Source organism: Anoplolepis gracilipes, chromosome 2 (assembly GCF_047496725.1).
Source record: "Anoplolepis gracilipes chromosome 2, ASM4749672v1, whole genome shotgun sequence".
Lineage (NCBI taxonomy): Eukaryota > Metazoa > Arthropoda > Insecta > Hymenoptera > Formicidae > Anoplolepis > Anoplolepis gracilipes.
In genome coordinates this window covers 21805702-21820659 of record NC_132971.1, presented here as the reverse complement: position 1 = coordinate 21820659, position 14958 = coordinate 21805702, and the positions used below count along the sequence as shown (strand labels likewise).

General features: G+C 32.7%; 4 protein-coding genes across 5 annotated transcripts in view; 2 read left to right on the top strand and 2 right to left on the bottom strand.

The window, feature by feature from the left end:
* Nucleotides 1-3233: 3233 nt before the first annotated feature.
* Nucleotides 3234-6073, top strand: Sec13 (nuclear pore and COPII coat complex component secretory 13). The gene is made up of 3 exons (XM_072911106.1): nucleotides 3234-3633; nucleotides 3839-4229; nucleotides 4305-6073. The coding sequence occupies exons 1-3, from the start codon at nucleotides 3392-3394 to the stop codon at nucleotides 4611-4613; spliced, it is 942 nt and encodes a 313-aa protein (XP_072767207.1). The 5' UTR covers nucleotides 3234-3391; the 3' UTR covers nucleotides 4614-6073.
* Tst (superkiller complex helicase subunit twister) lies at nucleotides 5002-9971 on the bottom strand. Its single transcript, XM_072911105.1, has 11 exons — nucleotides 9642-9971; nucleotides 9262-9571; nucleotides 8480-9122; nucleotides 8153-8384; nucleotides 7820-8073; nucleotides 7580-7712; nucleotides 7190-7468; nucleotides 6146-7038; nucleotides 5715-6073; nucleotides 5451-5629; nucleotides 5002-5331 (listed from the first exon to the last, which is right to left on the bottom strand). The coding sequence occupies exons 1-11, from the start codon at nucleotides 9657-9659 to the stop codon at nucleotides 5002-5004; spliced, it is 3630 nt and encodes a 1209-aa protein (XP_072767206.1). The 5' UTR covers nucleotides 9660-9971.
* Nucleotides 9972-10099: 128 nt separating this feature from the next.
* Nucleotides 10100-11686, bottom strand: LOC140676235 (ribosomal RNA processing protein 36 homolog). The gene is made up of 3 exons (XM_072911107.1): nucleotides 11419-11686; nucleotides 10747-11281; nucleotides 10100-10672 (listed from the first exon to the last, which is right to left on the bottom strand). The coding sequence occupies exons 1-3, from the start codon at nucleotides 11461-11463 to the stop codon at nucleotides 10533-10535; spliced, it is 720 nt and encodes a 239-aa protein (XP_072767208.1). The 5' UTR covers nucleotides 11464-11686; the 3' UTR covers nucleotides 10100-10532.
* A 2613-nt stretch (nucleotides 11687-14299) lies between these two features.
* Rpb8 (DNA-directed RNA polymerases I, II, and III subunit Rpb8) overlaps nucleotides 14300-14958 on the top strand; it is a 59000-nt gene continuing 58341 nt past the window's right edge. The window contains exon 1 of one of the 2 annotated variants that reach the window (XM_072886633.1): nucleotides 14300-14433. In XM_072886633.1, coding sequence (XP_072742734.1) covers nucleotides 14361-14433 — 73 coding nt within the window. In that variant the 5' untranslated portion in view covers nucleotides 14300-14360. The remainder of the gene's footprint in view (nucleotides 14434-14958) is intronic. The other variant, XM_072886632.1, reaches the window with a different exon arrangement.

The window sequence follows — 14958 nt, the reverse complement described above, 5'->3', positions numbered from 1 at the left end:
TTGCTGTACGTAAATATATAAATATTCCAACTGACAATGTAAAATGAAATAACATTACAATAAGTTGAAAATATTATAGAGGGAAAATTACAATATAATTCTTTTGTAATCGTGAAACATATAAAATATAAGAGAGAAAAGGGCGATATTTTTACTCAATAATATTTTATAATTATTATATTTTACAAATTAGTATTGTAATTATTTAAATATTTTGATGCACAAGCTTGCATACTTATTGACAAACAATAAAATAAAAATGTACAATTTTTATAGTAATAAATAATAAATAACTTAACGTTTTATTGTATTCTAGCTTTGAAATAAATATTACGTATTTTTTATGTGATTTTTGTCCTATAAAATTTTATCGCGTAATAAACATATAAGAGAGAAAAGGGCGATATTTTTACTCAATAATATTTTATAAAAATTATATTTTACAAATTAGTATTGTAATTATTTAAATACTTTGATGCACAGGTTTGCATACTTATTGACAAACAATAAAATAAAAATTATGTATTTTTGATGTAATTTTGTACTATAAAATTTTATCAATGCATAAACATATAAACAATTAATATAATAATATTAATGTATATAATAATATAGTTTGTAAATAACAGTAAAATATAATAAAATTTTTTATCTAAAATATAAGAAACTTTATGTAATACACAGGTGGTTTCGTAACTATTAGCATTCCTTAGCACAAATTTCCATTATTATATATATATATATATATATATATATATATATATATATATTTCTTTCTTTCTCTCTTATTATTAATATTGCAACAATTATTGAAAACATAACAGTGTAGTTATTTTTGATTCTTTATCGAACATGGAAACTCCAATTGAAATTCCCACGATTATATGTCCATAGCTATTAATTTTTACTCGTGCATGACAATTGTTATTGTCATGATCGCTATTATTATTCGTATCGTGATTTAATCGTATAATTCCCGGCCGACATTGTTGCGTTAATGTAACAGTCCGCAAATGCATTAACGCGACGCGGAGATCCATTAACTACAATACGGATCTCTGCAAATCCAATTGCAAACACAATTACAATATATACCGCTTAAGCGACACGCGATTCAGATTCAGATCTCACGATTCGCGTCGATCCACATCGCGTCGCATCGTGCCCGACTCATTTCGCTTCTATCAACGTTTTGTTATGCTGCTTACATTTACATTGTATGTATGTTTATGTGTACCTGAAGCACGTCGGAATACCATGAGATGAGAGGAGAGGAGATGAGATGAGATGAGATACGATGAGATTCGATACGATGCGACGCGACGCGTCGAGATCTTCGCCGTCGTCGGCTGTCGGACTCCTCGCGATCGATAAACAATTCCGCGCCGTGATTTCGCATCCGCCGGCCGGGCAAACGTAATTACCGTTAATTGCGATTGCCACTCGACCGTATGGCATATTGAAAATTTTATAGTCGGCCGTTCTGGACTCGGCAAATGTCCACAGCATCATGTATATGTACATGCATATGTACCGGCTATTCATTTCTACCATATAGATAGATACACTTTGCCATATACATGGAGTCAGAAATGCTTCGTGAATTTGCGCACGTACTTCGTTTCTATAAATATTATTCGCATCCAGTCACGACTGTTATTCGAAAAAATAGCAATGCTATTTTAAAGTGCAATAATACCCGTATTCATAGTCTTTTCTTGAGGAATAAGAATTCCTTGTGCCTCACTCCACGTTTCATAAACCTTTCTTCACCAAACAAGGAATCTTATTATTATTGGCTCCCTTAGTTCAAGGGAAGATTACGAGCTTCCTTAGGAAAGAGATTCAACTTTCTTTAGCAGATGATGCGCAAAATATAACTAAATATAACTTTAAAAGTAGCTGTCATCTGTAGCTGTCACATTTCAATTTGTGGCGTTATTTAAATTAAAAGTTTTCAAGCCTTCTATTTATATGATGGACAACGAATTTTTAAATGATTCTGATGACGCATTTCAGAACGAAAATGTAGATTAATATTAAATTATTAAATTAAATTAATTATTAATTAATTAATATTTATGAATTATTATAAATTATTACTAATATTATTATACATATATCTAATATATTATATAACATATTATTACTAATATTATTAATTATCATATTTGAAATTAGTTGCGGATACCATAAAACGGTGCTGTTAAATATTGCCCTAAAATATTCCTTCCTTTTAGAATTTTAGAAGAAAGATTCGAGATCCATCTATGAAACAGAAGAAGAGGTCTTGGATATTCAAGGAATCCTTCAATTATTATTTTATTGTTATATATATATATTTTGTGACGCGATTTATTTTACTTTTAACTAATTAAGTGATAGGCTTCTACGAGCAAACTATGAGTGTTTTTTTCCAATTTATTATTATAAATACATAAATTTATCAAATGACCTAAAAATAGTAGAAGCCTTAAATACGCTTAACAAACAAACTTATTAGTAATTATTACATTACTTTTATTTTATTAATGGAATAAGAGCGAGAGGTAGACATACATCCTATTTTTGACGTCATCTCATTTTTCACGTCAAAAAAAATGACCTACTTCTGTCACACATACCTCCTATTAGAAAAGTTTTCTAATAAGAATTTTCTGTAAAAATAACAAATTACATTTATATCAAACTTTCCACCACCTCTGTCTGTTGTCTGTCTTAAATTTAATCTTAAATAATCACTTTACTTGCATATATAGTTTATATATAGATATCGAGAAATAAGAAGAAACTTTTACACAAATAAATATATTATTTATTAAGTTAAATATGCCAAAATTAATACTCATAGTTCGCGATACTATACCGTACACGATGTTTATGCGAGACGACTAATCAGATTATTTAATATACATATAAAACACATTCTGTGTATACAATATTTATATATGAGGCAGATAAAAATGGAAATTACGCGGTTACATTTCGACGAAACACCAGAGTTACGATGGCTGCGTTCCACTAAACGATCACGATACTCGCGAGCATTATTATATCTGTCTTTTGGTCAGGCCCGAAGTTAAACAAAGACAGACATAACTCTCGGGAGTGTCGCGATCGTTTAGTGGAACGCAGCCGATAAGGCGTAGGATGTGGGGGAGAGGGGAGAGGGGAGAGGGGGGCAGCATGTGCACCGCTTGCGCGCGCAAGAGATGCGCAATCGATTCTCGCGCATATGCTTCCACGTAAATGACAAGCGCTACGTCAACATAACCTACAGCTTGAGAGACGTGATTGTCTTTACTTTCCAATTAATTTCTTTTTTCATATACTTAAACTATCTCGTGATATATATATCACGATTGTCTGCGAGTAACTGTCTCTTCCAAAAATGGTGTCCGTCTTAAATACCGTCGATACCGGTCACGAAGACATGATACACGACGCCGAAATGGATTACTACGGTTTAAGGTTAGCCACTTGCTCGAGTGACAATTCGGTGAAGATATTCGATTTAAAGAACGGCACTCAGAGCCTAGTCGCGGTTCTCAAGGGACACATCGGCCCCGTGTGGCAAGTCGCGTGGGCGCATCCCAAATTTGGCAATCTTTTAGCATCTTGCAGCTATGACAGGTACGTACAGCGCTGCGTTAACACTGCCTTTTTTTTTTTTCCTAAAATGTGTTATAAATAAATTTTCCAAAATATTTAACATTCTGTTTTTTTTTTTTTTTTTTTTTTTTTTTTTTTTTTTATGAATATACACCCTCGATAATTTAATAAAACAGCCGAATGTAAAATATGTAACGGTTTAATATATGTATGAATGTTTGGGCAGAAAAGTGATCATCTGGAAGGAGCTTGGAGAATGGACAAAGATATACGAGCATACGGGTCACGATTCGTCCGTCAATTCCGTCGCCTGGGCACCGCACGAGTTTGGTTTGATCTTGGCTTGTGGGAGCTCGGATGGATCAATCTCTATTCTCACAAATACCGGAGATACTTGGCAGACACAGAAAATAACAAATGCTCATACAATCGGGTGCAATGCAGTTAGTTGGTGTCCAGCAATCGATTCAGCCGTCGACTCAGCCACGGCGAGTCAACAAAGGAGCGGTCCTGTTAAGAGATTAGCTACCGGTGGCTGCGATAATTTAGTAAAAATATGGAAAGAGGAAGGCGACAGATGGATAGAAGAAAATAAACTGGAAGCGCACAGCGATTGGGTACGATTTAATTGTGATGGAAATTTATGTATTGGAATAAAAATGGAATCTATGTCTATTTGATTAAACTTGCAGGTTCGAGACGTAGCCTGGGCACCGGCAGTTGGACCCTCCAGAGCTGCCTTGGCATCTTGCTCGCAAGATCGCCGCGTAGTCGTGTGGACTTCCAACGATTACGCTAGTTGGGTACCAAACGTTCTTAATGTCTTTGACGATGTAATCTGGAATGTCAGCTGGTCGTTGACGGGCGGTATCTTAGCAGTTAGCGGCGGAGACAACAAAGTCTCTCTTTGGCGCGAAAATTCCGAGGGACAATGGGCATGTATCTCCGAATTGAATAAAGATCAAGGGAATCTTAACAATCCGGAACAACGTGCATTGTAATTCGTCGTTAATAGAAATGTAAAATAATAACATTTTATACAAATAAGTATTGTAAATTAACACATTAATTTGTTGAAATTAAGTATATCTTGGGAAAACTGCAGAGTTACTGCGAGTTATTTACTGCCAGTAAATACTTTGAACATCCACAAACATTTATCCAAAATATAATATAAATATCGTTTAGAGTTGCGATTATAAAAAATTACATTTTATTATATAATTATTATGAAAAAATTATTATATTTTAAAGTACATCATACATATTTATAGACAAAATATTTTTTATAATTAGATTACGTTTTTTTCAACAATGTATTCAGTTCATTATTTTTATAAAAGGAATACATTTTTCTATTTCTAAAAGTCACATTATTTCACAATCTCACTAATCTTGAGTATATAAAGATGCGGCGAAAACTATGTCGCGTTTGATCGCAGTCGAAGCTTCTTCCATTTTCTCTTTCAAAATCGGATCACCTATTGTCACAGCCGCATTTTTAACATCACGCAAGGTTTCGCCAAGTTGCTGTATACATCGAACTATAATTCCCTCTTGGACGTCTGTCATTTTCATAATCTCCGCGAATGATTTAGCTTGCGCCCATTCGTAGACGACTTCTACCAAACCGAAATTCAACGACGGAATCGTAGCCAATTGATATTGCTGCTCCAAACGTTCCAATTCCGCATGCACCTCGTTCATTATCTTGCAACCCTGAAAGAAAAAGGATAGCATAGTTTTAGCTTTCTGATGCTCTTATTACTCCTTATGTAATTTTCTTTAAATTTTATTAATTATTCGGAAGAAAAAAGACAGATTAAGACGACATGTACATTAGCGAGATTCGGCGTAAGCATAGGTTCCGAATCTGTACGTTGCTGAAAGATCAATGCCGACAACAACGCTACTATTTCCGCTGGTTGTAAAACGGTTAATACATTTTTGAGAATCAACTCTGTTATCAGTAATTCGTTGCTACCCATTTGCAACGCTACTCTTCCCTTCAAACCAACTGCAAATTAATATTAATACGTGTTACAAAAAATTATTCACGCAGCACTATTTCATATAAATACTTTTATCGTATATACACAAACCTCTTTCATCGCTATCTATATATCTCAAATGTTTGAGCAATGCCACCATATTCAGATAATCCGGATACAACGCCATTCCTTCATCGCTGAGTTTAAGTTGGAGCTGCCGTTTTTTATCCTCGAGTTGATTTCGCTCGAATACGGGTCTAAATTGTTCTTCGAAATTCGGCATTTCCATACATCTCATGTCATTGAGTTTTGCTTTTAATTTGTCTCTATGCTGTATTCTTAATTGAAAATCACTTTTCGATAAAGGTTCGATGTACGGACATAGAACTTGAACATTAGCGGCAGCGTTAAATGATAGAGAAATTAATTCCTGTACCGCCATCTGACACGTCTGCCCTGGTGGATCGTTTCTAAGAAAAGAAAATAGCGGATGAATAAGACAATTTAAGAATTTTTGCTACTTCGTTTCATTATATTCTTACTTAAATCGTGAGATTTGCCTCTTTTCCCAATCATTCAGCACTAAAGAACAATCGACTTTTATTTGACACTTGGTAATCTTCAATATGTGCCACGAATACAAAATCACAACCTCGTGCGATGCATTAGCGCTCGGGACGAATATATTTTTTTTCGTTAGACCAATAATTTCGCACCATTTTTTGTATATCTGAGGATTCTTGAATTCAGCAGCCTCAGAATTGAATGCGTCCGCGTCTTTGAGTATCAACACTCTATATTGAGTAGAACTTTTATGATATACAACTTGCAGTAATAAACCTAATTTATTGTAATGATTTGCATATGATATTAACAAGATTCTGCCTTCGGTCAAAGCTTTCGCTGACTTTTTCGATTCTAACAAATAGGGATTTAGAAACTTGGTGTCTTCTAGATAATCGACCGCCACTTGATAAAACGTAGAGAGCTTCTTCTGCATCTCAGTCAGAGTTGGCAGGTTTGATAATTCTCGCTCGATTTTTCGTAATTCGCTGTTATATGTCGCTTCCTGTGACGCTAGCGGTGATTCTTTGAAAGACTTGCGCATCATCGCTTCAACAGTGACGGATTCGTTCACCCTTCTCAAATTTAAGAGCATGGAATACGTGACTTTGAATTTCGACTCCAATGTCTGCGGCTCGCCGCACATCATAGGTTTCAAGTCATTAAAGTGCGGTATGTCGTATCTGCACATCACTATAACTGTTCCCGTCGTGTCGTGACCTCGCCGTCCGGCTCTACCAGCCATTTGTATATATTCAGTTGGGTATAAGATACGAAAGTTATTTCCGTCGTACTTTCTTATAGAATCAAACACCACTGTGCGAGCTGGCATGTTAACTCCCATGGCAAAAGTTTCTGTCGCGAATAGTAACTAAAATGCAATAACAATAACAATTCTGTTATATTTTATTCTTAAAATTTTTTTACATATCAGTCTAGACGATAAGGAATTTTATCAAGACTTTTTTTTAATATTCTTCAACTATTAACTATTATTTTTCGATATATTTTTGCGAAATTACCTTCACAACTCCATTTTGGAATAACATTTCTACAATTTCTCTCAAAATTGGCAGTATCCCGCTATGATGTATACCCACGCCTTTCTCCAAAAGCTCTTGCATCATAAGTACTTGTGGTAATTCTCTATCGCTTCCTTTCAGGTGTTTTATATTAGATTGAAAAAATGCATGCACTTGATGTTTCTCTCTCGCGGTTGTTAAATCCAGATTTCTCAGTGTGGCAGCATTCATATCACAGCGTTTTCTCGACAAAGTAAATACAACAACTGGTAACATATCCTACAAAAAAAAATAGATAATGTTATGCTGGATATATAAAAATATACATACATGTATGTATATAATTACAAAAATTTCTTTGTAAAATTAATATGAGTATTGGCAACGTACATTTTTTTGCAGATGACTTATAAATGCTCTCCACAATACGTCTTCTTGTTTCGGAGTCATCTGATTTCTTCTCCTATTATCCTTTGAGTTTTTATTCTTTTTCTTATCGGATGCATTGGTTGCTTTGAACCATCTATAAAAATAAAAAAATCATTAATAAAATATTATTACACTATATATATATATATATTTGTTTTGCTCACAAGTATATATAAAAGCAAAAAATGAGAAATGACTTACCCATCCAATAAGAATTGGCTGTTGCCATCAAGGACCAAAAACTTATCATCTTTGGTCTTACCATCAGTTCCAGTGTATAAATAATGTAAAAGAGGTATTGGCCTTTTCAAAGTGCTAATCACATACATCTTTCGCTTCTTGATACGACCGACCCAATCCGCGAATATTATTGGATTTGGTACAGTCGCAGATAACATTACTATATTGATTGTCTGTGGTAAAAGAATGACAATTTCCTCCCATACGTGACCCCTCTAAAAACAGGGCAATATAAATTGTTGAATTGTTGAAAATATCGTTCTTAGGATAATTAATATAATCAGTATGTCTCACATCTTCATTATTTATATAATGCACTTCATCAAATATGACAAATTCTAAATCCCGCAAAACATCAGATGCACAATACAACATTGACTGTAGGATTTCTGTCGTCATTATTAGGCATGAAGCAGTTTGATTTATTTGTAAATCACCCGTTAATAATCCGACGCTTTCAAACTTTCTCTTAAACTCGCGATATTTCTGATTTGACAGTGCTTTTATAGGGGATGTATAAATTACTCTGAAATGGGGAAAAAAATACCAATTAGAAAACTAATGTAGTAAGTTTTATACATATATAACGATATTAAGTTTGCATAGACTTTGCAGCTCTACCTTGTCATATGCTTTTGACTCAATGCAATGGCATATTCAGCAACGGTGGTCTTTCCTGCTGACGTATGCGCAGCAACAAAGACATTACTATTCTCCTCCAACTTGAGAATAGCTTGCTTCTGAAAAGTGTCTAATTCATATTCAAATCTAATTGCTGGATCAGGTATTCTTTTGTCAAAATCAGTTATCGGTGCGGATACGTCCAACTGCTCTGCCCATTCTGTCTTTGCAAACTCGGTTTGTTTTTCTGATATTTTCAGAACAGGTATATTTGTCTCTTCAGGCAAAATGGAAATGTCCGTAAATGGAATATTGTTATCTGAAATTTGAACGATCTCTTTTTTGGGTTCCTCAATTGAAGACCATAAGCCGAGTGAATTTCCTTCCTCATGTATAACAGCCATTAAATTGATATTATCGTTGATTCTTAAGTCGTCAGACTTTTTAATTTCTGTAACTTCTGTTTCATTCATTGTGCAATTAAGCGGTGTACAATTGTCGCTTTTAAATTCTACACCTGAGCTAAAACCTTTAGCTAATGTCCTTAAATTCTTTTCAAAATCAATATCATTTAGGAATTCATTTTCAGGTAATTTGGGTTCTTCAAAACCACCAGGCCAAAATGGAATATTACTGGGATTACCTATAAAAAAATATATTCAGAATATGTTTTTAATATTATGTATAGTGTCTGATTATGTTTTCACATTGATATTTAATTATATTTGTTAATATTCTGAATAAAGAGAAGAGAAATACACGTAACAAGACTAGCAAAGTACCTCGAACTCCATCTGTAAGTGGTCCAGGTGCACGAGTCATAGACATAGAATTCCTTGCTGTTTCCCCTGCACCTTGCAAGATGATTTCTTGCATTTCACCAATCTTGCCTGTTATCGGATCACGATCAAACTTTAGTGTAGTATTGATCGGAGCCAGATCATACTCCAACAATGAACAAACATTTTGTTTACGCGGCCAGTAACATTGAGTATTATCTAGCTGATGTATTGGTAATCGTTCAGGACATTTGATGTATTCCCGTAATTCTAATTTGATGTCAGGCCAAATTGGTGGAGGCCCAACAAGTAACTGGAAAGAATTGATATATTTAAATACACAAAACTTACCTTATATTTATTTGATATTTAATGATAATTACCTCTGTTGATTCATTCATCGCAAAGTTTCTTTGTTTACATTTATTAATAAATTATAATAATAAATATTCTGCAAAATTATTAACGCATGACTTTGTTATAACACTGAAATAACTTAACAGGTTTAATAAATTATTAACAAGTTGTTGATAAGTTTAATTTATTAAATAATAATCATTTATTTCAAATTACTTAAGTTTTAAAATATACTTGAATGAAAAAAAATTATTGTTTCTTTAGAAAATTGATTTTAATTGATCAGCTGTGAATTAAAGATCGACAGGAGAAACTACAAAGACCTCTGTCGGTCGATCGTGAACTACACATTTGTCATTTTTGTATAACCATATATAATTTCACAATATAATATTCCTAATCCAGTAACATTGTCTACAAATCTTAAAAGTGATGTTTAAAGGAAAAAAAAAAAAAAAAAAAAAAAAAAACAAGAGTCAGAATAAAATCTTAAATAATATGCAGCAAGGGCTACGAATTTATTTAGCAAATATGAGACTTATTTTCATGTAATTTACACACTATTACAATATTACCGACGATCGGTCATATCTAAATTCTATACTTGTATAAATAAAAAATAATTTATAATATAATCTATATTTATATAAATAATAAATTCTATATTTATTCTATATTTCGTTCAACAAATTCACTTTTATTAGAAAATTTTTATGCAATAATAAAGTGGCAGTTGTGTAAAATAAAAAACATAAATAGTCGTAAATTAAATCTTTTAAGAAATTTTTCCTATCTTTTTACACAAAACTCTATATTGTCCGACAATAATTTGTTTCATTCCCCTAACGAGTTTATATAGAATGTCACAAATGGAACAACTTATTGTCGAACAGTGTACATATACACATATACATGATTTATTCCATCTGGTAAGTTTTCAATTTTGCTCTGTCTTTCTGCTTATTTTTCTTCCGCAATCTTTGAATATGCTTCTTCAGTTTACCCTTGGTTTTCAATTCTTCGTACTGAGAGACTAAATTCAAAATTTTCTTCTCAGCTGTAAGAAATAAACAAAATAAAATAACAGTAACAAGATAAATAAAACCTATATCAACTATTTAATTAGCTCACATTTCTTCTTATAGATAGGTTTCTCTCCTTGTTTAATGGATTCTAATATTTGCGTCTTGTCTTCCTGCTTCCTCTGTTCTCTCTCTTTTCGCTTCTTTTCTTCCCTTAACTGATTTTCAAGCCTTTGAATGAGATATTTTATCTTATTTTTAGTTTTTAGATCAGTAGCTTCTTCTAATTCATTTCTCAAAGTTTTGAGATCACTTTCTCGTAAGTCATTAATAAATGCATAAGAATGTTTGAAGATTTTTTCATTAAATGTGCCGCATAAACTATCAAATCTGGGATCTCGGGCTACAACTTTTTTGATCGAAACTATTTCTCTAAACCTAGAAACTGGTTTCTTAGCAGACATTTCTCGTGGCCTGTTTTTATTTTCCCGTTTAAACTCTGCCTTTTTCTTGTGTTTAAATTCTGTCTCTTTCTTGCTTTTGTTTCCAAATATTGTTTGATTATACAACTTAGTTCCCAATTTCTCTTTTAATTTCTGCAAATTTTCAAAACTCATATGTTTCAACTCCTCTCGTATTTGTTCCTAAAACATAAAGAGTAAAAAATATATTGCTATATTTATAAATATATAATATAAACATTTTTTGGTAAAAATAATAGTGACAAGATTAGATTATATAAAAAAAAAATACAAAACAACTCTGTAGAAAAATAACTTACACGATCTTTATCCTCTGTAAGTAGAGATTCTTCATCATCACTCATGTTGAATTTTGTACGAAATGTTTAGGAGAGATTTGTTTTTTTTTTATAGATTTTCAATAAGACTAATGACGCGAACTTTTGCTTGCAATTCCCAGAAATTTGTTAACTTGACACAAAACAAATGTATTCAAGCGTTGAAGAGAGAAAAGCAAAGAGCCTGAGGCCTGAGGTTTGAAAACGCAAGCAAAACGAACACCTAACCTAATATTCAACAAGGTGTCAGATCCATAGACTATGTTCTTGACACAAGAAATGCTCGAAGCGAAACGAGGCAAAAATTACTTTGTCCTAATTGGTTGATCAAAAGTTTCGAAACTTTCGTAGCATTAAACCATAGACGTATAAATATATAGATGGAGAGCATTAATTGCCAATATTGGAGAATAAGCAGAAGTGAGCTTTAAATAGCGGAAGGGGGATGTGGGATCTTGTTCAATTTCTCTCGAGTGGATTCAATTCGGCACGTAATCGCATTTGCATGTTTTATAGCTTCGTTTACGTGTATCCATGGATTGTCTGCGAGAGAGAGAGAGAGAGAGAGAGAGAGAGAGAGAGAGAGAGAGAGAGAAATTTCTCGCTATGATAAAAATACTATATTAGATAAGTTTTTTTTTTTAACAATATGTTTCGTTTTTTCGAGCCTCATACACTGAAAATTATTCAAATCCTATAGTTAATACTTGAGAGATGAAATTTGTTATAGAAATGAAAAATATTACTAGCTCAAAAAATTTTATGTATCGTTTATTGTTTATTGGATCCAAGCGTTTAACTGTCAAATGGAAAATTTCTAGAAACTTAAGAATTTTTTCCTCAATAGTAGCTTATTAACATACCGACAAATTCGTTATGTAATAAATTATAATAATTATATTAATTTAATAATTATAAATACACAGCATATGTATCACATCGATATCAACGAAATATTAATATTGATTTTAAGATAAAAGATATTGGCTTTATATTATTTTATATGACATATATATATAATGATTATCAATATATTGTAAAATAATTAATCATATATATATATATATTTATTTATTTATTTATTTCAATATAAGAAATATTAATATACCTCTTTAAAAATGTTTTAATAATAATAAAACGATCGTTTAGCGATATATTAAATCCCGGAAATACATTCGAAGATTAACGAGGTAACGTGAGCGTTCCAATGCGGACATTTTTGTTGCGCGCTTATTTATTCCGCATTGCGCAAGATTATGAAATATCTAATTTTACACAATGTACAGCGCAAATGTCATTATATCGAGACACAATGTACCCTTTTATGACCAAACGCTCGTAAAAGAGTAATCATCCGCGAATGTGGATTATGCAGTACTGCGTAAAAACCACTGTCTGTTTGGTAGCTCGCTCTGTTGGCGCGCTCGCGAGCATCAAGGCCATCCGAGTAATCCAATAAATAAATCGTTAATGCCTAATTGCATTGATCTTCAGTTTTGAAATTTTTTTTCTTGCGTAACCGATTCTCATTTAGTGCCTTTGTTGCCTTTGATGAACTTGCAAGCTCATTTTTTCCATTTTTTTTTGCTTGAAACTATATGTCAAAAAGTACGTCGACACACGACAAATCGCACGCTTCAATTATGTAATATATGCATATGTACAGACAGAGATAGGAATTAATACATGAATTTAGACGTTTAAATTATATTAAAATTATTATCAGAGCATGTATATGTATAAAAAAAATATGACGAAAAGAAATGCGACGAAATAAAACCGTGGAGTTGAATACATCTGATTTTTGAAATCAGTTACAATTTTTTGACATTTTTCAATAATTTTGTATAATATGGAATTGAAAGTAACTAATGCTTATTTATATCTTATGAATTGATCTTTAATCTTTGAATTCTAGAATAACTTGTAAATTTTTTAAGTAATTCCATCTCTTTAAAGTAGAATAAAAAAAAATTAATATCCTAATGTTATGTAGAATTATATTCATAATAAATCTTAAAAATTAAAAATTATAGCGTCTTTTTTCCTCTTTTTATTTTCTTACCATTATATGCGCGTTTGATAAAAGAGTTGCCGTCAGTGTCTTTTAACTGACGTTTCTATTTTTGCAACAACTTATGTCATTAGCTATTTATTCGTGGCTTTTGATGAGATGAGTAATGCATGATTAAACAGACACGATGGAAATGTATCATAATAAGGAAAAAAACAAATGAGAAATACAATTCTGAATTTCATAAACTTGCAGAAAATAGGATTTTAAACAAAAAAATGATAAAAGGAAGAATTTGTATAACCATTAGTATATATTATTCTATATACATAAGTAACGTGTAAATTTCAACAAATGTAAAAAAACTGGAAGCCATCCAAAGCCGAAATTTAAAATAATTCTCGCTTTCATACTTTATTGATTTTACTTTTGTTACAATTTCAGAAAAAACTGCATTTGTGTGTGTGTGTTTCTATAAAGACTGAGAAAGTAATTTTTACAGCTTGGAAATCAGATAGAGATTAGTCTTGTATTAGTCCATAAAAACCGCGAGACAAATTACCGGCAATACATGAAGGCCTTACAATCAATGAAGAGGACTCTTGTTGTAATAAAAGAGTTACAAATCTAATTAAAATATAAAATATAAAATACTTGTAAAAATAAATAATAATTGTAAACAGTATTAGTAGGAAATCGTAACATTAGAATAATGATTCGTATAGACGCCGACGAGATACTTCTCTAAATCTATAGATTTGAATTAAATTTAGCGCGATTCTTCGCTCACAATCACGTGATTTGATTCTAGTTGGCTGACATTCAGACCTTTCAGGCAGATGTCGCTAAAGTAACCAGCCTTTCCCCCTCCTTTTCAAGAGGGAAGTTTAGACTCCGTAGTGTTAGCAACATGGCGGGTGTGCTGTTTGAGGATATTTTCAACGTGAAAGACATCGATCCAGAGGGCAAAAAATTCGACAGGGGTGAGTCCTTATCAAACGTTTATATCTCGACGCGTTCGAGGGTCGCCTGGTCGTGGCGGCACGCGCGCCATTTTCACCGCCAAAATGGCAGCATCTCACGAGTTGGTCGACCTTGCCGATAGCGCCGGCACGGACGAGCACATGGCAGACAGCTGAGTGTTCTCGATTTCAAGTTAACGAGACAAGCTTTGTTTTACTGTCACGATCGATAGCTACAACTGTCGACCGATGAAACCAAGACATTTATACCCCATGTCAATCGTCCGTTTGCCGTTTGGCAATGTTATCAATTGACATGAGCGAACCGGTGTCGATAGCGGATTATTCGAATGCGTAAACAATAGCGTCGAAATAAACAGACAATAGTGAAATTAGAACGATTCTTGAGGAAAAATCTCAATTTACAACTTTATTTCTTTGATATGAAAACATTAAAATGACGCATTATGTACCGTATTATCGTTAACCTAACCTAACCTAACCTAATTTCATCTCAGCCGTACGATTGGAGGCTCATGAATGTGA